The 22,013-nt window shown below is 39.3% G+C and overlaps 1 protein-coding gene across 1 annotated transcript in view; it reads left to right on the top strand.

The window, feature by feature from the left end:
- The window catches only part of MTF1 (metal-regulatory transcription factor 1), a 50,294-nt gene that overhangs the window by 11,468 nt on the left and 16,813 nt on the right, over positions 1–22,013 (top strand). Inside the window, exons 2-5 of the mRNA XM_006886470.1 lie at positions 12,506–12,744; positions 13,498–13,629; positions 20,351–20,424; positions 20,886–21,022. Of these exons, the coding sequence (XP_006886532.1) occupies positions 12,506–12,744; positions 13,498–13,629; positions 20,351–20,424; positions 20,886–21,022 (582 nt within the window). The remainder of the gene's footprint in view (positions 1–12,505; positions 12,745–13,497; positions 13,630–20,350; positions 20,425–20,885; positions 21,023–22,013) is intronic.

The following is a 22,013-nucleotide window of genomic DNA, read 5'->3' as shown; positions in this document are numbered from 1 at the left end:
ATCTTGTACTGTCTCTAGTGTTAACAGTTCCTTTTCTGTCTGAATCTAGGAGGTTGCTAGTGTGAGGACCTTGGGTCCAGAGGATGTACTCTATCTCTGACTCTTTGTTGGTGATAATGAAGTTACCCATTTAATATTGACTCCCTTTACATCTAGCAGATGGCAGGAATAACCAGTCTGTTCCTTACACCTTATTTTCATTTTCATTTATTAGGAAGCTGTCCAACCTCCTTGGCGCGGCCATAAGTACCTTATTTGCATCCATTCATGAGTGAGTGTTTAGTTACAATATCATGGTTAGAAAGACCACATTAATAAGTGAGCTATCACACCACTGAAGGTAATCTCAAATTTACAAAGAGGTTGTACTGTTAAAATGTTCTTAGGAACTCTTAGGAAGTATTTTCTCCTTTAAACAGATAATAAATTGTGGTTGTGATCCAGAACAGTCCACTCAAATCATGGTAAACCCTAATTGTTACAACTTTGTACTAATACTACTATGAAAATTGTTCTTATTGTTGTTATGTGCCTGTGACTCATGGTGATCCCTGTATAATATCTCTGAAACACACCCTATCCTGAGCCAGTCACATTGTCTCTGATACATCTACCCCCATTACCGTGTAAATCCATCTCATCCAGAGTCGTCTTCTCCTGTGCTGTCCCTCCACCCTTCCAAGGGTGTCCTTCTCCAAGGATTGATCCCTCCTGGCCACATGCCCAAAATATGTGAGAAGGAGCTTCAAAATCCTTGCCTCCAAGGAGAAACTTGGTTTTTCACCTTCTCCAAGACAAAACTGTTCTCTTGGAAGTCCATTGTATGTTCAGTGCTCTTCTCCAGCACCATAACTCGAAGGCATTGGTTCTTCTATCATCCTTAGTTATTGATGCATAGCAAGTAATTGTGAATAACATAGCCTGGGTCAGGTGTACCTTAGCCTCCAGACTGACATCATTGCCCCTCAGCACTTTAGAGTGATTCCTGATAGCAGCTTACCCCAGAGCAATTTGTCTTTTGATTTCTTGACTGCTGGTGCCAAGAGGGTTGATTATGGATCCAAGCAAGCTGAAATTGTTAACAATCTCAGTCTGTTCACCACATCCATCATGGTGCTGCCAGTTGGCCCAGTGGTGAGAATTTTTGTCTTTTTTTTTGTTGTTAAGCTTCAATCCATATTGAAAACTGAAGTCCTTGACCTCTGCAGCAAACACTACAGGTCCCCCTTAGAAAATTAGCCACATTAGCATGATTAAAAATGGGAGCATGAGTTTGTGGCATAATTACAACACCATTCCTAACCACAAAGAAGCTTCTGTTCTTGTTCCTGACTTTGCCAGAACCAGAATTCTTTTCATAGTGGGCAGTTGGGGTACCAGTGTAAGCTAAGGTTCTTGTTATTCAGGGATGAGGCATAGCAGTGAGTGCTTGTACCAGCTGTTGGGTTGTTGTTATTGTTATGTGCTGTCAAGTTGCCTGAGACTCATAGTGACCCTAGACCCTTTGTACAATAGCTCTGAAGCCTGCCTGTCCTGAGCCTTTCTCACTGATTCTGATACACCTACTCCCATTGCCCCAGTTACTGTATCAAACCATCTCTCATCCTCTTCGCCGTCACTCCACCCTTCTGAGCATGATGTCCTTCTCAAAGGACTGGTCCCTCCTTGGGCACGTGCCCAAAGTCTGTGAGACGGAGCTTCAAAATCCTAGCCTCTGAGGAAAAACTTGGTTTCATTGTCTCCAAGACAGACCTGTTTGTTTTCTTGGCGGTACATGGTATGTTCAAGACTCTTCTCCAGCACCACAATTCAAAGCCATTGATTGTTCTTCTGTTAGCCTTAGTCCTTGTCCAGTTTTTGGATTAGGGCTTTAATAAAGTTTTATATTTAAATTTAATAACCTTATAAAATACTCATTATCCACTGCCATCAAGTAGGTTTCTACTCTTAGTGACCTTATTTTCATTAGATTCCTGAGACTTTGAATCTTTATGGGAGGAGACTGCCCATCTCTCTCCTATGGAGCAGCTGATGGATTAAAAATACTGACCTTTATTTAGCAAGTCAACATGTTATTCACTACACCAACTCCTTAAAATAGATATTACTAGTCCCCATTTTACAGTTGAAAACACCAAAGTTTATGAATATACAGAGTGAGCGGTAACACTGAGATTTAACCCACAGATTTTCCAGATGCTGTGGCTTATGCTTTCTGCTGTAACACACCAATTTCCCAAAGGTAAAGGGAAGATGTAAATACTGAAAACTCTTTTTTTTTTTCTATAATTATATTTTATTAATTTTCATAAACATTTACAGAGATTTTGGGCTTCCACTCATTCATTGTTGCACTATTCTCTCTACCCTCCTCCCAGTTTGTTCTTGTCCAAATGCCACAGTGCTTGTCAAAGCCAGTTCTGATTAATCTTCTTTGTCAGTGTATCCTTTGCCATTCCCTATCACTCCTCCCTGAGAGAGACTTCACCCTGAGTCATAAGGAAAAGGGGTCGGCGTATTCTCTTAGCTACTTCCTGCTGAAAAGGGACGCTGTGGGTTTCAGGGTGAAGATCTTCTCTCACTACTCTAAAGGGCCCCTTTGGCAGTAGGAAACACATAGACTATTATGGAGATTGATTTTGGAATTCAGATGCACTCTTATTGATTGTGCTTGGCTGTACATGTACATATCCTTCAAGATGTATCATGGGGGTGTTGCAACCTAGAAGACACAAATCTGACTAACAAGTTATAAGTACATGAGTCCAAAAATTATGGAAAAGTAAAAGAAAAGATTCTTTCATTGTTTTACAAACCCTCCCCCAGGTCCCCTCCACCATGCAGCCCTCGCTCTAGTCTCCTGTGATGACAGAAATACCCAGTTACATCTCTCTTTTAGACGGTTCTCTCCCTCCTCTGCTTCAGTGCAGTATATATTATTGAACCCATCTTACTCAGTGTCTCCCTAACCCCAAGGACAGTCCCATTCTACAACAGTGGCATCATGTAATATTTGTCCTTTTGTGACTGGGATATTTCACTCAGCATAATGTTCTCCAGAGTCAACCATTTTGAATAATATTGCATGAGTTCCTTGTTTTTTAATGCAGCATAGTATTCCATTGTGCGAATATACTACAGCTTCTCTAGCCATTCGTTTGTTGATGGGCACTTAGGTTGTTTCCAACTCCTTGCTATTGTGAACAAAGCTGCAATGAACATGGGTGTGCATATATCTGCTTGGATGTCAGCTATGGTCTCTTCAGGGTATATTCCCAGTAGTGGAATTGCTGGGTCAAATGGTATCTCTATTTGCAACTTTTTGAGAAAGCGCCATACTGCTTTCCACAGGGGTTGCACCATTTTACACTCCCACCAACAGTGAATCAGGGTTCCAGTTTCTCCACAACCTCGCCAGCATTTGTTGCTTGCTGTTCTGTTAAATTTTGCTATTTTGACTGGGGTGAGATGATATCTCATAGTTGTTTTAATACTGAAAGCTCTTGGTTGTGAAAGGACTGAGCAGTGAGGGACAGGAGAATGTTGTTGATTCTGTAAAGGTAAAAGATTGAAGTGTGGGAACATCTGTGTGAATTCAGAAAGAGTGATGCGGGAGCAGTTGAAGAAATAGGGTCAGTTCAGAGCCCTTATTTTTCTCCTTGGAGCTCTTTGGTTGCACATTATGGAGCAGAAGAAATTAAACCAGTGCCAGGGTAGGGGCAGAGGTGGCATCTGGGAGAGGGACGTTTCTAATATTGTGGAGGAAAGGGTAGCTCCAAAAGCCATAGGAGCCAAATCAGTTATTTAAAAAAAAATAAATTAGTATGCTAAGTGTTCAGAATCAGAGACTGTCTTTAACGATTATAGGACCCTAAATGTGTTTGTAGAATATGGTACTTGAGGCTTGCTCAATCTAAGTTAGATGCATCTGTTTAGTAGTCCCATAGTTGGCCTAGCGAGTAAAGAGTTGTGCTGCCAAACCAAAGGCGGTAGTTCTAATCAACCCACTGCAGGAAAAAGGTAAGCCTTTTCTTTTCATACTATTTACAGTCTGCAGTGCAGGAAGTCTGAGTCTATTACCATTACAGCTCATGTCAAATTTTTCTTGTCTGTTTTTGTTTGTTTGAGTCTCCTCTTGATTTTGAGATCCTGGAAAGTCTAAAGGCTGTGCTTTTCTCTTTCTTTTTCCTTCCCTGTTTTCCTAGTACCTGGAACAAGGGCGCTCTAGTGGCTTAGTGGTTAGGAGCTGAGCTGCCAACTCAAAGGCATGCAGTTCAAAGCCATCAGCTGCTCCATGAGATAATAGGCAGTCTCCTCTCACACAGTTTACAGCCTCTGAGATCCCATTGGAGGGTCTGCTATGAGTTGGTTCAAGCTTGGCAGCACATAACCCAGAAATAAAACCTGAACAGGTGCTCCAGTGGCACAGTAGTTGACTGAAAAGGCTTCAAACCTGCCAGTCACTCTTAGTAGGGAACTTTCCATAAAGATTTAAGTCTTAGAAACCCTTTGGAGGCAGTTTTGCTCTGTCCTACTCGGCAACTATAATTTGAAATGGTCTCAGTGGCTGGGGATTTAGGGTTTAACACCCAGAACAGTACAATGCCTGGAATATAATGGTTTGAATGCATGGATGATAAACCTTAATTGTATTTCGTGTACCAAATGTTGCTATTCCCTTAATGGTTTTTTCCTCATCTTAATGCCTATTTGATTTTTGCAACTTTCTGTTCTGATCCTATTTGAGGAATTTAGTTTTTCCCTTTTCATAAAACTTGGTGGAATTTAAAAATTATTGTAGAAGACATAGAATAGTGATGTCTTAGTTATCTAGTGCTGCTGTAACAGAGATGTCACACTGGATGGTTTTAATAAACAAATTTATTCTTTTACAGTTTGGGAGGCTGTAAGTCTAAATTCAGGGTGCCAGCTCTAGGGAAAAGCCCTCTCTCTAGGTCAGTGCTAGGGAAATATACATGTTTCCTCCACCACCTATATGCTTGGCATTCCTTGTAGATTTCCATGTATCTTGGCCTTCTTTGTTGTGAAGACTCTTCCTAGTCCAGAGTCTAAAAGGTTGCAGTCCACTCCTAGGAGTTCTTTCTTAGTGATACTGAGCCCTCCATCCCCACCTCTTTCTCTCCTTTCCAGTCCTCTAATCTTTGTGAAATAAAAGATGTTCAGGTCACACCCTAGGGAAACTTCTCTCAGATCTGATTAGGGCTATGAAGGTGTTAAGGTGTGTTGCATTCCACCCTTGATCCTTTTACAACTCTTTGATTTACCAGATCATATGAGATCATTACATAACTTCCATATTATATACCTATATTTCGAGGTGAACACAACTCAGTCCATGACAGGTGGTTTGCATTTACCATCTTCAGATAGGGTAAGAATTTGCTCATTTATTCATTGTATTTTGGGGAACAGGCATTCACATTTAAATATACATAACCTTCCCCAATCTGGTGTTCTTTCCTAACTCTCTCACTTTGCCTTCTTAGCCAGACGTCTTGAAAGAATAATTGGTGTTCTAAGTCTCCAGTTACTCCCTTCTCTCTGACTGTAACCTTCTGCTGTACTGCTGCTTGTACTGCCGCCTCTGCTCCAAGGAAGCTAGGGAGCATTATTGCTAACTTCAAGAATCTTGTCCCTTTAACATCTTGGTCACTACATTTTGTCACCTAGTTTTGCTGGTTTGGTTTTGTTCTTATATCTTTTCCTTTCACAGATAGGGATCCATTGCCACTCTTCTTCACAAGGTGAGGCTATGACAGTGAACAAGATAGACCTGATCCAAGTTTTCTTGGAGTTTTCCGTCCAGCTGTGAAATAGTCACATATTTAGTAGCTTTTCTTGAGCCTAGCAGCTAAATAATTATGTAAATTATTTTATTTTAGTATATGTTTTAAAATAATTCAGGAAGCCATAAGAACCTGTAATAAGGATATCTATTCTGATTCAGGAGAGCTCTAGTTGTCTGGTGGGTGAAGAGATGCACTGCCAACCCAGAGGGATGCCATTCGTAATCCACAGGCTGCCCCACAGGAGAAGATGGGCAATTTCCTCCTAAGTAGTTTACAGCCTCTGAAAGCCTGTTTTGAGGATCAGCCATGAGTTGGTTCCAACTTGACAGCAGTGATTTTTTTTTTGACTGGTTAGTGATTATTTTGAAATTTCTGTCTGGCAGCACTAAAGAAAAGAGTTTTTGTTGGCACTGTGGCTATGTTCTGCTGAATGAATGATTCAAATCCACCACAGAGCTCTACAGGGGAAAGGCCTAGTAATCTGCTTCTCTAAGGATTATACTCAAGAAAACCCTGTGGGGCAGTTTTGCTCTGTCATAAAGGCTAGCTGTGAACTAGAATAGACTCAAGCATCAAAAAACAGCTCTATCACTCAAGAAGTTACTGGTCTTGAGGGAGATCAGGATATATACATGAGAGGATACGTAACAGTATGCACCAAGTGTCAGATGTGTGTTATCGTTAAATATTATTGGAATTAAGAAAAGAGCACTGGTGCCTGGCATGGAATAATTATATAGGGCCTGAAGAGAGTGAGGCAGGAACTGAAGGAAAAAAGAAAATGAGAGTCTAGTGTGGCAGTTAGGAGAGTGTACTGTTGCCTGTTGGCCTGGACAGAGCCTACCTTTTGGCTGGTCTCTGAGTACTGTGACAGAAGACAAAAGACTCATGAAGAACTTTGAATATCAAGCAAAGGAATTGGGACTTTGTCATTTGATCAGAAAGATGCCACATGTAAAATACTGTTTTAGAATTAATTTGGCAATGATTGGCTTAGCTACTGGGCTTTAAGGTATGAAGAAAAAGTATTTGGACCAGTAGCTCAGTAATTTCAGCTAAAAAAAAATATTTATGGAACACTTTCTATACACGAAGGGTCAAGGATGGAGCTAAGAGAGCATTTGTTTATGGGAACTTGAAGAATTGTGCAAGAGCTTATTGGGAGATGGACAGATGAGAGTGGGAATAGGAAGGGAGACAGATGAACTTGGGGCCCCCACTACAACTTCTGCAGGTTTGTTGTTACGTGCTGTCAGCGTTGGATCCAACTCATAGCTGACCATCCAGCAGGTTTTCTGAGGCGGTAATAGCTGGTGGATTCGGGCTATGTGTCTTTGGGTTGGCAGCACAGCTCCTTACTGCTAGGCCACCAGAACTCCCTCTGTGGGTATAGATAGGGCTTATAAACCAATGACCCACAGACATCATATTGCCTTTTCTTTTTCCCTCTTATTATGACTCTCAAAAAAAGAATAGTTTTTATCTTTTTAAATTATTAGAAGTTTTTTTAAATGATGAAAGGTTTATCATTGTTGTTGTTTTGTTTTTTAAAAGAAGAGTATTTCATGATACATGAAAATTATGTGGAATTCAGGTTTCAGTCTCCGTAAATAAATTTTTTTGCCAGCAGCCATTCCGATTCATTTACTTGCTGTCTATGGCCACTTTTCTGTGGAACCACAAAGTAGTAATGACAGACAAGATAGCCCAGAAAGGCCTTTTACTAACTGCTCCTTTGCAGAAAAATGTGTTGACTCCTTAGTCACACCCATCCTTATCTCCATTCCTCCAGTCTCTGAAATAGAATCCCCACCTTCCTAAGAATTTTTCTTTCACCTAAGCTATTAATTATCTTTTTCTTCTTAGGCTACTTTTTTTTTTATGTTACATATTAAAGTCTCAAATTCTCACTTTTTTCTTCTCAGATTTTCTTCTTCCAAAATGCTCAAGACCTATCCTACTAAAAAACCAACAAAAACCCAAACAAACTTTCAATTCCAAAGTCCACTTGTACTGCTTTTCCTCTCTGTATTCTTTATCTTTCATATATTCAACTTATTCTGAATTTCTGGCTCCATCGGTCACTTAAAATTAGTCTTTTTTTTTTTTTTGCTTAGGGTAAAGGGTTGCATTGCTAACCCAAAGGAACTCCAGTTGCACCTCAGGAGAAAGATAGGCGATCTCCTCTCTTGTGACTTATAGGCTCTGAAAACTTGCTTTAAGTCAGTTTTGAGTTGAAAGAATACAACAAAAACAAGCCTTTTGTGAATTCCTAACTGTTGGACTTTATTCCTAATCCTTGTCTTCCTGATGTTTGACATTTTTTATGATTCCCTTTCCTTTGACTTCTGAGATATTATCTTTTATTTCTCTTCCAACATCCTCAGTCTTATTGCACCTGCCAAAGGTTTTTTTTCTTTCCCCAGTTCTCTGAATAACAGTGACTTTCAGGGAACTATTATACTGTTTCTTCTCCTATACATATGATTATTAAGAACTAAAGGCAACTGGATAAGACCTAGTAACAATGTTAGCATCTTGGTTTTATATAATAGCACTATGGTTATATATGTTGTTAATATCGATGGAAGTTGAATAAAGAGTTATATAAGGAGGAAAAAAATGCTTTACACATCTCATTCCTAATCACAGATAGATTTTATTTCATCTGTGATACAAGTAAGGACTTTTGAGCTTACGTAATTTTATCAAGGCTACATGGTACATGTAAATATGTGAATATCCATGGTAAATATGGGACTCTGGTGCCCTAGTGGCAAGAAGCTGCTCTGCAATCCAGAAGGTGCACAGTTCGAGGCCACCAGCTGCCCCATGGGAGAAGGATGGGCAGTCTCCTTCTGTGCGATTAACTGCCTCTGAAAACCTGCTGAGGGTCAGCTATGGATCACTTCCAACCGTAAAGTACATAGCATGAGCAACAATTTGGTAAACGGCTGAACTAGAACCTGAGCTTGCTTTAGTATATAGATTGTGATTGCTTTGTGCTGTGGAGATTGAATTGACCCTCCAGTAACTTTGCTTGCCGAAAGAGAAGAGAACGTGAGATCAAGGACTATGGCCTTCAATATGCATTACATCTCAACATCAAGAAGACAGGTCCTTACCACTGGGCCTGTAGACAACATCATGATAGATGGACAAAAGACTGGAATTGTCAATGATTTCATCTTGTTTGGATCCACAATCAGTGGATACCCTTGGCATCAGTAGTCAAGATATCAAAAGATGTATTGCATTGGGTAAATCGGCTATCAAGGACCTCACCTAAGGAGTTAAGCAGTAATGATGTCAACTTAAAAACTAAGATGCATCTGATTCAAGCCATGATCTTTTCAATTATTTGCTATTCATCTGAAAGTTAGACAGTGACTAAGCATGGATGACAGAAGAATTGATGCCTTTGAGTGTGGTTTTGGAGAGGTGTACTGAATATCCACTGGACTGCCAAAAGAGCAAACAGATTTGTCTTAGAGAAAAGTTCAGTGAGGATGCTCCTTGGAGGCAAGGATTTGAAACTTCATCTCACATATCTTGGGCATGTTGTTAAAAGGAGCCAGCCCTTGGAAAAGGATATCATGCTTGGAAAGGTAGAGGGTCAGCAAAAGAGAGGAAGACCCTCAGGGAGATACATTGACAGTGATTGTAACAATAGGCTCAAATATATTAGAGATGATGAAGATGGCACAGGATAGGGCAAGGTTCAGATCTGTTGTTGTTCATGTGGTTGCTATAAGTCGTAGCTGACTCAGTAGCATCTAACATCAACAAATCACACAGGAGGAAATTGCCATCTTTCTCTTGTGGTGCAACTAGTGGATTTGAACTGCCTACCTTTGAGTTAGCAGCACAATTTCATACAACTAGGCCACCAGCACTCCTTAGTATATAGATTGTTGTTATGTGCTGTCAAGTTGGGACTGACTCGTAGTTGACCCTCCACTGTTGTAAAACGGGACTGACATCAGAGTTGAGGGAAGACAGAAAAGAAGGCAAGGAATGATGTATACTGCATTGAAACAGATGAGGGAGAGAACTATTAAAGGGATCTATGTACGGGTATTCTTGTCATTACAGAAGGCTGCATAGTAGAGTGGACTTGTGAGGGAAAGACTGCATAACAATGAAAGAGTTTTTCTTTCTTTTCAAGGAGAAGAGTGAATTGAGGGGGAGGGGTGGGTAGCTGGGCTCTATGAGGAGAAATGTGGGGTCAAGATTGGTGGACGATTTATCAACAACCTGCGTTATGCGGATGACACAACCCTGCTTGCTGAAACTGAAGAGGACCTGAAGCGCCTGCTGCAGAGTGTCAAGGACTGCAGCCTACAATATGGATTGAGGCTCAATGTCAAGAAGACAAAGATTCCCACCACTGGACCAATTGGCAGCATCAGGATGGATGGTGAAGAGATTGAGATTGTACACAGCTTTAGTTTGCTTGACTCCATAGTCAACAGTCTTGGCACCAGCAGCCAGGAAATTAAAAGGCGCATTGCCATGGGAAAGTCTGCTGTTAGGGACCTCTCCAAAGTACTGAAGAGCAATGGTGTCTCTCTGGAGATTAAGGTGCGTCTGATACAGGCTATGGTCTTTGCAATCACCTGTTATGTATCAGAGAGTTGGACAATGACCAGGGAGGATAGAAGGAGAATTGATGCCTTTGAGCTGTGGTGCTCAGAAGAGTATTGAGAATACCATGGACTGCTAGGAAAACAAACAGATTTGTCCTGGAAAGGGTTAAACCGGGTGGCTCCTTGGATGCAAGGTTTCTGAGGCTCCGTCTAACATACTTTGGACATGTTGTGAGGAGAGACTGGTCCTTGGAGAGGGACATCATGCTTGGGAGGGTGGAGGGACGGCGCAGGAGAGGAAGGCCCTCTATGAGGTGGATTGATTCAGTGACTGGGATAATTGGGATGGGAGTGTCAGAGACGGTGCGATTGGCACAGGACAGAGCGGAGTTTAGGGCTGTTGTACATAGGGTCGCTATGAGTCGCAGGCGACTTGACGGCACATAACAACAACAACAACAACAACATTGAGTAATTCTTTGATGAATTAATGAAAAGTTATGTAGTTGGAAATAATGGACTGAGGCTTTGGAGAAAAGTTAGTATATGCGCCCAAGTCAACAGTTAAAACTAAAGAGCAGATAATAACAACATGGACATCTGTATCTCATAGCTGATCCTCCAGTGGGGTTTTTTGGGAGACCGTAAATCTCATGGAAGGCTATTGCCCATCTAGTGGGTTCAGAATGCTAGAGAGGCTCTGCCTTTGGGTTAGCAGCACAGCTACCTACAGACTACACACTTCATTTATAGAATATTTTTCACAGATTTCTACATCATTTTCTACTCAAAAGTGCTGAGACATTTTAGAAATAAAGAACCTGAGGCTTAGAGAAGTGAGATGACTTGTTTAGTGTCTTAAAAACAAGTGCTGGAATTCAGTGTTCTGACACCAAGTCTTAAGGTACCTCCACTAACTAGTATACAGGAAGGTTTAGGAGATAAGCAGTAAGTTTAGGAATACACCCACACTTAAGGGCTTGGGGGAAGGTATGGCTCAGAGTGTCTCAAGAATAAGAGAATGAGGATCTTACAGCTATATTGTGGAGAACCTTTCAGAAAAGGAAAGCATCATCTGTGAATTATATTACAGTCAAGGAGAATAGGTGAAGATAAAAGGGCTTGACCAGGGGGAGCTCTGGTGGCCTAGTGGCAAGACGCTGCACTGCAATCCCAGAGGTACGCGGTTCAAATCCACCAGATGCTCTGCTGGAAAAGGAGGGGGCAATCTCCTCCTGTACCAGTCAGATCTGATTTGATGGTACACGTAAAAATAATGTAATAAAAATTTAAAAAGAAAAAAAAAAGGGCTTGACCATCAGCAAATTAAGAGAGTGAAAGTCAGTTTAAATGCAGTGAAGCCAGTTTACTGAGTGGACATTGAGGGGCAGTGGAGGCTCACTGTTAGACTGCTCTTTCTCTTTCTTGTTTGATTTTCAGCTGTTCTTTTTCAAGCTACAGAACTGACCATAGACTGCTCTTTCAAGAAGCTTGGTGGTAAAAATAAAAAATCAAATAAAAAACAACAAAACCCACAACAACAAAAGTTTGGTGGTGAAAGGGAGCAAAAGAGCCTGGTAGCTTGAGAAATGCCACATCACCAAATATTCTAAGAATTTTATTTTCTTTTGGACTTAAAATTTTGCAGGGGAAAACCATACTGGGAACATGGTTCTTAGTGATTGAGTTTATAAATCTCAGGATATTTCAAACTCAGCTTAATGTTGGTCACTACCTATCAAGGTATAATATAAGAAGGTAAGGTGTTTAATCAATCCTTAAAGTCAAAATTGAAAATAGGTAGCTGTAACAAACTATGTCAGTCTTTAGAAGACAGGTGTATACTAGAGTCTTAAAAATGCTTCTTTTATTTATTTAGAATAGTCATCTACTTCCAAGTTTATGTCTTCCTCTAGCTCATCATTTGTTGTTCAGGTATGATATGATCAATGGAAAGATTTATCTACTTTATTAAGAGGTTGTTTTCTGTGTTTATGATAAAACCCCATTTTATATTGTTCCAGTCTCCTTAGAGCCAAACATTTGGGAGAATTCGGCCCTAAGAAACTCATTTGTCCAATTGACGAGGTATACTCTGTCTGCCAGGTAAAGCGGTACCAGTGCACCTTTGAGGGCTGTCCCCGAACCTACAGCACAGCAGGCAACCTGCGCACCCACCAGAAGACTCACCGAGGAGAGTACACCTTTGTCTGTAATCAGGAGGGCTGTGGCAAGGCCTTCCTCACCTCCTACAGCCTCAGGATCCATGTGCGAGTGCACACGAAGGAGAAGCCATTTGAGTGTGACGTGCAAGGGTGTGAGAAGGCATTCAACACACTGTACAGGTCAGCCTCTTTGCCTGTTTGTTCCACCAGCCTCTGACCCTAATGTGATCACAGTTACAGTTCACTCTCTCTGCAAAAGATTGAATGTTCACTCAGGTCTTTAAAGAGCACAGCTGTGCTCAACTATTTAAAATTTTACTAGAAGAACTTGTTACCTAAAAATCAGCACATATACTGAGTTGGCTAGAGTTGTTGGTCATGGAGTGACAATCTGGCCTGGGAAGGTTAGAGTTTAGTATTGAGTAATATCTCTCCTTGGCTCAGAATTTTGGTGCTAAGGTGTCTATAAATTTTTTTCCCAGCTTCCCATGAAGATAAACCTTTTTTTCTACCCTGAGAAATGAGCTCATTCTGTAGTTGTTTCTCTTTGCCACTATTTGTATCAGGAAAGTTTAGTCTTCAACATTGGATATAAAATAACAATAGCCAACATTTATGAAGAATCTTTTGTATATTGTAAACTAGGCACTGTTCTAAGTACTCTTTACAGCAACTGATAACTAAAGCACACAATGGTTATGTAACAGGCTTCATATCTTCTGTCCAGTCTAGGACTAGGGTAGAATGTGAGTACAAGGCAGTGTACAGTAGACTCAAGTTCCTAACTACTGTCTACTTCTCAGATTTCTCATAGGGTAAAGAATTTTTGGATGCTAATAGAAGTATAGAATCCACTTGATTCTAAGGCACAATACAATGTCACAAAGAATTAGTATAGTATGAAAAAGGTAATTTCTTTGGGGTATCTTACAGGCTGAAAGCACATCAGAGGCTTCACACAGGGAAAACATTTAACTGTGAATCTGAAGGCTGCAGCAAATACTTCACCACACTAAGTGATCTGAGGAAGCACATTCGAACCCATACAGGAGAAAAGCCATTTCGGTAAGCCCTACTATTTTCTGCAGGACTGCTCATCACAGTTCAGATATTAGCTGGGTGTCTTTATCTATTTAAAGTTTTTTAGATAGAAAAATCCCTTTACAAATTCTTTCTTTGGAATTAAAACTGAGTAGTAGCGATGGATTCTAAAAACCTCACTCTGTGGATGAGTCTTTCGGCCCAATTTTTTCCCCTGTCTTTAATTTTCTTCTTCTTCTTATTTGATATAATATTATAATATTATTTCATAGACTTAACTTTTAGAGCCATTTTAGGACCTGGAAGTAGCAAAAGCCTATGTTTCTGCTCTGTTATCCTCTACAGTTTTCCTTATTTTTGTGTGTTTTACAGTAGTGTGGAACATTTGTACAGTTGATACGTGAATATGGATACATTCTTTTTTTCAAAATTTGATTATTATTAAAAAATTATTGTTATTTTAGGGAAAGTGTGCAAAGGATATTGTTTTTTCAGTCAATCATTTATGTACATTTTGTTCCATAACATCAGTGGTCATACCTACAGTGTCTTATTATCCATATTATCTTTCCCTTCACCCATGTTAATAAGTACTCATAATTTATTAAGTAATCATCTACTCCTCCTCTTCCCTTCTCTGGTAATCATTCTACTACGATTTTAGAATCCTTCCAGTATGATTCTCTCTATGGTTAAGCATTTCTTTAGCTTGTGCAAACCAAAACATCAATGAGATAACACCTCCAGCAACAACAGCAAAGTCAGTAAGCCACTGAACAACAAATTCTGGTGAGGATGTGTGAGATTGAAACTTCCATATATTGCTGGTGAAAATGTAAAATGGTATAACCACGGTGGAAAGCAGTCTGGTATTAAATAGTTTAAAATGGAAATACCATTTGGCCCAGCCATTCCACAGCTGAACATATATCCTAAAGAAATAAGAGCTGAGACACAAACGAGTATATGCACACTCAAGTTTATTGTATCATTATTTACATTAACAAAATACTAGATACAACCCAACTATCTGTCCATGGATGAAAATACGATAGTATTTTCCCATAATGGAGTACTATATAATATTGATGCTTTATTATTAACTAAATTCCAAAGTTTTCATTATGTTTCACTTTATGTGTTGTGTAGTGGATTTTGACAAAGGAATAATGTCATATCCATTGTTACAGTATCATACAGAATAGTCATTGTTTCATTGTTCAAAAAGTCTTCTGTGTTCTAGCTATATATTTATCCCTCTGCCATTCTTCCCAAACCCCTGGTAACACTGATACTAACTATGTGGTTTTGTCTTTTTCTGGAATGTTATATAGTTGCAATAATGCTGTATGTAGGTTTTTCAGACTAGCTTCTTTTACTTAACAATATACATGAAAAGTTTCATTTTGTCTTTTGTGGCCTAATTGCTTTTTATCACTCAATTATATTCTTCTGTCTATACCCCAGTTTATCCATTCAACTTTTGAAGGACATCTTCTTGCTTCTTAATTTTGGTAATTATGAATATGGCTGCTGTAGACATTTACATGCACATTTTCTGTAGATATAAGTTTAAGACCTGTTTTGGTAAATACCAAGAAGTGGAAATGCTGTTGTCATATCATGCATTTTCCACTTTTGTATTCCTGCTAGTACCAAATGATCATTGCTATTGCTGCACACCTTTAATAGCACTTGTATTACCAGGTTTTAAAAATTGTGTTTTAATAAATAGATGTATGTTGTTATATTGTTAAATGCTGTCAAGTTGAGTACAATTCATAGTGACCTGTGAATAACAGATCTAACCCTGTCCTATTCTGTGCCATCCTTACAGTCTCTGACACACTGGAGCCCATTGTTCAATCACTGTCAATCCACCTATTAGAGAGTCTTCCTCTAGTGATAACTGGTTGCTGTGTTCCTTTAATTTCTGTAATCATTTTTTTTTCAAACCTGTTGATGTGGAAAGTACTTTCATTGTTATTATGTGCTGTCAAATTGCTATTGTTGTTGTTGTTGTTATGTGCCATCGAGTCGCTTGCGACTCATAGCAACCCTATGTACAAGCCCTAAACACCGTTCAATCCTATACCAACCTCGCCATCTCAAACACACTCATTCCCACCACTCCACTCACAGAATCGATCCATCTCATCGAGGGTCTTCCTCTCCTGCACCCTCCCTCCACTCTCCCAAACATGATGTCCCTCTCCAAGGACCAGTCCCTCCTTGTAACATGCCCATAGTGTGTTAGATGAAACTTCAGAATCCTTGACACCAAGGAGCATTCTGGCTTCACCTTCTCCAGGACAAACCTATTTGTTCTCCTAGCAGTCCTATTAGTACTAGAGAAATATTACTAAAATAGACTTTCCGGGGGTGGGGGGGGAGGGGTTTGTGCGGGGAGAAGGGTGCAACAATGAACGAATGGAATCCCAAAATCTCTGTAGATATTCATTGAAATGAAAAATAAACAACCTAAATTAAAAAAAAAAAATAGACTTTCCTGTCACAAAACTTATATTTTCATGGAAAAGAATGACAGATAACCAGGTATTGTTGTGAGGGACCTCTCCAAAGTTTTAAAGAGCAAGGATAACAATTTAAAGACTAAAATATGCCTAATCCAAGCCAGGTTCTTTTCAGTTACTTCCTGTTCATCTGAAAACTGGACAGTGAATAAGCATAGCAGAACAAGAATTGATGGTTTTGGGTTGTAATGTTAGAGAAGAGTACTGACTATCCCACGGACTGCCAAAAGAACAAACAAGTCTTGTAGAAAGTGCAACCAGAGTGCTCCTTGGAGGCAAAGATGGTGAATATTGTCTTATATATTTTGGGCATAATGTCAAAAGAGGCCACTACATAGAAAAGAACATCATACTAGGAAAGGTAGAAAGTCAGAAAGAAAAGAGAAAGACCCTCAACAAAATGGATCAGCACAGTTACTGTAACCAGGGGTTGCAGTCCTTGAGGATATCATAAAATAGGGCAGGGTTCAGATCTGTTGTTCATAGGGTTGCTGTGAGACATAGTCCACTCAAAGGCACATAATGACAACATCTGAAACTGCGAAATGCCCAGAGGAAAGAAGACGAAGGATTGAGATAGGCAGGATAAGCTTGAGAGGAGGAGGAAAAGAAGGATAGGCTGCATAGGTTAAGTGCTGTTGTTACGTACCATCAAATCAGAACTGGCCTATAGCTGACCCTCTGCTGGGTTTTCAGAGGCAGCAAATAGCACAAGGAGATGGTTCATCTTTCTCCTGCAGAGTAGCTGGTAGATTCAAACAACGTGCCTTCAGGTTAGCAGCACACCTCTTTACCACTAGGCCATCGGAGCTCCCTACCAGTACTCAGTTGTGTTTCTAGTTAAGTGTTGATTTGTAACATCATCTGATGGCCTAATGGTCCTGACTCAGCCACAAACCAGAAGAATTGGGCCCAACTGGACCTCATGCACCAACAACAGTAACAACATACACATGTTTAGTATCATCCATTTTATTTTGTAAATGCATGTGTGTGAATTTTGTTTTCCAAATAAATAAACAAATGTATGAAGTTTAAAGAAAATTTGTATCTACTTTCTTCTTCATGGATATCTCCCGTGGACTGCCTAAAAAACAAACCTGTCTTGGAGAAATATAACTGGATGCTCCTTAGAAATAAAGATGGTAAAACTTTATCAACAACAACATTTTAGGAGGGCCAGTCCTTAGAAAAAGATACCACGTTGAGAAAAGTAGAGAGTTGGTAAAAAAGAGGAAGACTTTGAACAAGATGAATTAATACAGTGCCTCTAACAACAGGCTAAAGCATGTTGGAAATGATGAGGATGGTGCAAGATAGGGCAGGGTTCCAGTTTGGTGGTCCAAGAGTCATTATGAATTGTAGTCCACCTTATGACACCTAACAACAACAAAAACAGTAACTTTCTTCTAAGTTCATAGCACATAGCTCAGTTATGGGCTTTTAGTAGATACTCAAAAATTCAGTCCTGGGGTGATCGTATGACATTTATTATTAAATAGTCAGTGTTAGAATTACTGAAATTTGCCCCTAAATTATGTGTTTGAATTTTGACAGGAGATGTTACTGTTGTATTCTTGGAATTAAATATGTTCTATCTTCCTTTTCAAGTCATTCATTTCCTTATTAGGAGGAGGCTTAGAAACAACTTACAAATCTTCAGGAATAACGAGCTATTAAAGGAAATGGTATCTTTAAAATTATAGATTCATTCCCTCTAAGAGTGAGAGTGGTTGATTCTGTTTGCTTGCTTTCCAAATCCTATGAAATTTTAAGTTACTTTCCCTCCCATAGGCTGCTGTGAGCTGTCTGATTTCTTCAAATACATTTGTTTTTGTAGTAATTAAAACTACTAGTAGAGAGTCTTCTTGAATATTAAGTGAAACCTTAGGTATAATGATTAAATATATCTCTATCTATCAATCTAGCTATCTATCTATATTAAAATTTTTATCATCCATTTTGCACATTTTCTTCTCTTCTCCTGTCCATCCCCTCCCCTAGTCCACTTTACAATGCACCTCTTGTTCCAGATTGTTGTCATACATATAATGCATAATCATATATTCCTTTCGGACAGTTTTTCCCATCATCTGTTTCAGTTCACTGTTCATTATCTAGTCACTCTTTTCATATTCTGCCCCCAACTCCTGATGTCAGTCCTATTTCATAACAGCAATATTATGCAGTATTTTTCCTTTTGAGACTGAGATATTTCACTGAGCAGTGCCCTCCAGGCTTACCCATGTTCTATAATGGTTTATGAGTTCATTGTTTTTCAGTGGTGCATAATATTCCCTTGTGTGAATATACCATAGTTTTTCTATATATTTGTTTGTTGATGGGCATGTGAGTTTCTTCCATCTCTTTGCTATTGTGAATAATGCAGTAAGAATCTGTGCTGCAGTCTAGAAGACACACGGTTTGAATCCACTAGCTCTGCAGGAGAAGGATGGGCAGTCTCTTCCCATGTAATTACTAACTCTGAAAAGCTGCTGGAGGGTAAGCCGGGGGTCATTTCTGACTCACTGGTACACAATAACAACAGCAAACATGGGTGTGAACAATGATTATATTTCATTTAAAAGTAAAATGCGTTAGAAAAGCTTAGTATTTAAGGAAAGTATTATGATTTACAACAGTGCTTGTTAATTCAGTATAAATCATTATTGATTATCTGCTATGTGCCAGAACCATAGCAAATGTGAAGAACTACAAAGGAAAGTATTCATTGAGTTTACCATTTAGAAGAATAGATAAAAAATAGAAACAGAGATAATATAAAATTGAAGATGTGCGATACCATGGAAGAAATATATAAATATTTAAAGAATTCTGAAGAGGGAAATTTTTATTATCGAGAAAGAACATAAAGTAGATCTTGACACAGTAGGATATAGGTAAGTTGTTAGAGTCAGTATGCTTGACTTGGGAAAGGTATGTGTCAGGATTGTATCCTTTCTCCATACCTATCCAATCTGTATACCTAGTGTGTTGAGCAAATCGTTTGAGAAGTTGGACTATAAGGAGAAGAATGTAGCATCAAGATTGGAGGAAGACTCATCAGTAACCTATGTTATGCTATTATTGACACAACTCTGCTTACTGAAAGTGAAGAAGACTTGAAGCAATAACTGAAGAATTCAAAGACTATAACCTTCAATATGGATTACATCTCAACATCAAGAAAACAAAAAAATCTGTCCCATTGGAGCAATAGCAAGAGCATGATACATGGAGAAAAGATTGTTAAGGGTTTCATTGTACTTAGATCCACAATCAATACCCATGGTAGCAGCAGTCAAGATGTCAAAAGACATGTTGCTTTGGGAAAATCTGCTGTCAAAGACCTCTCCAAAGTGCTAAAGAACATATCATTTAAAGACTAACATGCTACTGATCCACGCCATGGTATTTTCAGTTACTTATATGAATCTAAAAGTTGGACAATGAGTAAAAAAGATCAAAGGATAAATGATGCCTTTCAATTATAGTGTTATCAAAGAATATTGAATATCCCATGGACTGCCAAAAGAACAGAGAGACTTTGGAGGAAGTGCAGCCAGGCTGCTTCTTAGAGACAAGACTGATGAAACTTCATCTCACATACTTTGGGCATGTTATCAGGAGAGGCCCAGTCCTTGGAAGAAGACATAATACTGGGACAGGTAGAGGGTCAGCAAAAGAGAATGACCTTCAATAAGATGAATTGATACAATGACTGTAACTGTAGCCTTGGACATGCCAGAGATTGTGAAATTAGCACAGGATGGAACAAAGTTCCAGTCTGTTATTTAAAGCATCGCTATTGTTGTAGTCAACTCTACAATGCCTAACAACACTATCAGCAACAATTTAATATTTCAGAGTCCCATGAATTGTTATTCCTCATTCTCCTGGCAGTAGATATTCCTTGTGGATGGACTCGCATTGCTAATAGGTTCTATTATGTAGTTCATGAAAAGGTCTGTATTCTCATCAGGATTCTCAACATATGCTTTACCTATAAGGTAAGAACTACTTATCTCAGTCCTATAGCTCCCTCTCATACTTTTTCCCCAAGGTCTTGTCATTATTCCCAACTCATAAAATCAGTTTGCGTCCATCTGATATTAGTGTTTTGAATATTTGTTTTGGTCTCTATGAAGGGTCTTGATAAAAGACCTAATGGTTAATGGCTGCTCTTTCTCTTTGCTTGAATGATTATTTAGGTGTGATCATGATGGCTGTGGAAAAGCATTTGCAGCAAGCCACCACCTTAAAACTCATGTTCGTACACATACTGGTGAGTTTAGGCTGTTCTTTTCTTGTTTTCTTTTCTTTTTTTAAAATTCTTCATTGAATCCATAAGTATTTCTAGTTCTTTTTGAGACCTGGTGATGAAGATGGAAGGAGCACTCTTAATCAGCTTAGCCTTCACCTGTAATTTTTGTGTTTTTTTTTCAGATTGAAAAGATCTGAAAGTTGGACTGAGGAGTCCATTCTTAAGAAGTAAAATCAATACAGAAATACTGTAAAAAGAAACCAGGGAAAATAACCTCTAAAGGAGTAGATTCATTTCCAACACTTTGTTCAGCATTACATTTTAGAACCGAGAGGAATATATATAATTTGTCCAGCTGTTAACAATTATTTCCTGAACCCTCATTAGCATATTTACTTCCTTGTGTTATAGGCAAGCAGATTTTTAAAAATCTGATTCAATGACTTTATGATAAAATTAACACTATTTTGTCATTTTTGCAGGTGAAAGGCCCTTTTTCTGCCCAAGTAATGGTTGTGAGAAAACGTTCAGCACACAATACAGCCTCAAAAGTCACATGAAGGGCCATGATAACAAAGGACATTCATACAGTGCACTTCAAAATCACAATGGAACAGAGGTGTGCAGTGTTTTTATCTGTTGCTTTGACTTGGACAGTAACTATTGTTTGTAGATCAGTATGAAAGGTTAAAACATTCTCTGTACATCTCTTGAGAGCTCTGGTAGCCTAGTGGCAAGAAGCTGCGCTACAATCTGGAAGGTGTATGGTTTGAGGCTACCAGACACTCTATGGGAGAAGGATGGGCAATCTCCTCCCGTGTGTTTAACTGCCTTTGAAAACCCACCAGAGGGTCAGCTATGGGTCAGTTCAATCCCAAAGGCACAAGGTTTGAATGTACCAGCTGCTCTGCCGGAAGAGGATGGATAATCTCCTTCAATGTGATTTTCTGCCTCTGAAAACCCATTGGAGGGTCAGCTGTGGTTCAATTCTGACTCAGTGGCACACAACAATGGTAGAAACGATGGTCCTAACACCAGAGGTTTACAATCTCTAGGTGCTCCTTAGAGGGTATTGTTTTTCTCTTTATGTCTATAAAATGACCTGTATGTACTTGAGTTTGAGACATAATTGGTAATTTGCTTCACACAGTCACAGTCTGTCACTGAAAAACCAGATAACGTCTGGAGTGTCTCATTCTTTTCTGCATACCAAAAGGTTTGAGAGCCCTTGCTTAAAGCTCAACCACAGTACCAGTGCTACAGAGTTTTAGGCTGTTTTGATTTTTCTTTACAAAGCCCCTGCTGCATAATTACCTCTTCCCTGCCTGACCTTTCTAGAGAGATCCTGGCATAAATGTACAGTTAATACTTCTAATAAGAGGATCCCTGATGGCGCAATAGTTAGGCACTCAGCTGCTGGCTGAAAAGTCATCAGTTTGAAACCACCAACAGCTCCAAGGGAGATGATGTGACAGTCTGCTTCTGTAAAGGTTTAATTGCCTTGGAGTCCTAAATGTTGCTTTCTTGTCTTGATCTTTCCCTGAACTTCAGGCTTGTGCATCTCAATCTTGACTTATAGAAACCCTTTTTTCTGGACTCTTCTCCATCTT

This window comes from Elephantulus edwardii, unplaced genomic scaffold, assembly GCF_000299155.1.
Source record: "Elephantulus edwardii isolate Elephantulus edwardi_28Jun2011 unplaced genomic scaffold, EleEdw1.0 scaffold00049, whole genome shotgun sequence".
Classification (NCBI taxonomy): domain Eukaryota; kingdom Metazoa; phylum Chordata; class Mammalia; order Macroscelidea; family Macroscelididae; genus Elephantulus; species Elephantulus edwardii.
The sequence above is the reverse complement of the archived record's forward strand: the minus strand, read 5'-3'. Positions and strand labels throughout refer to the sequence as shown.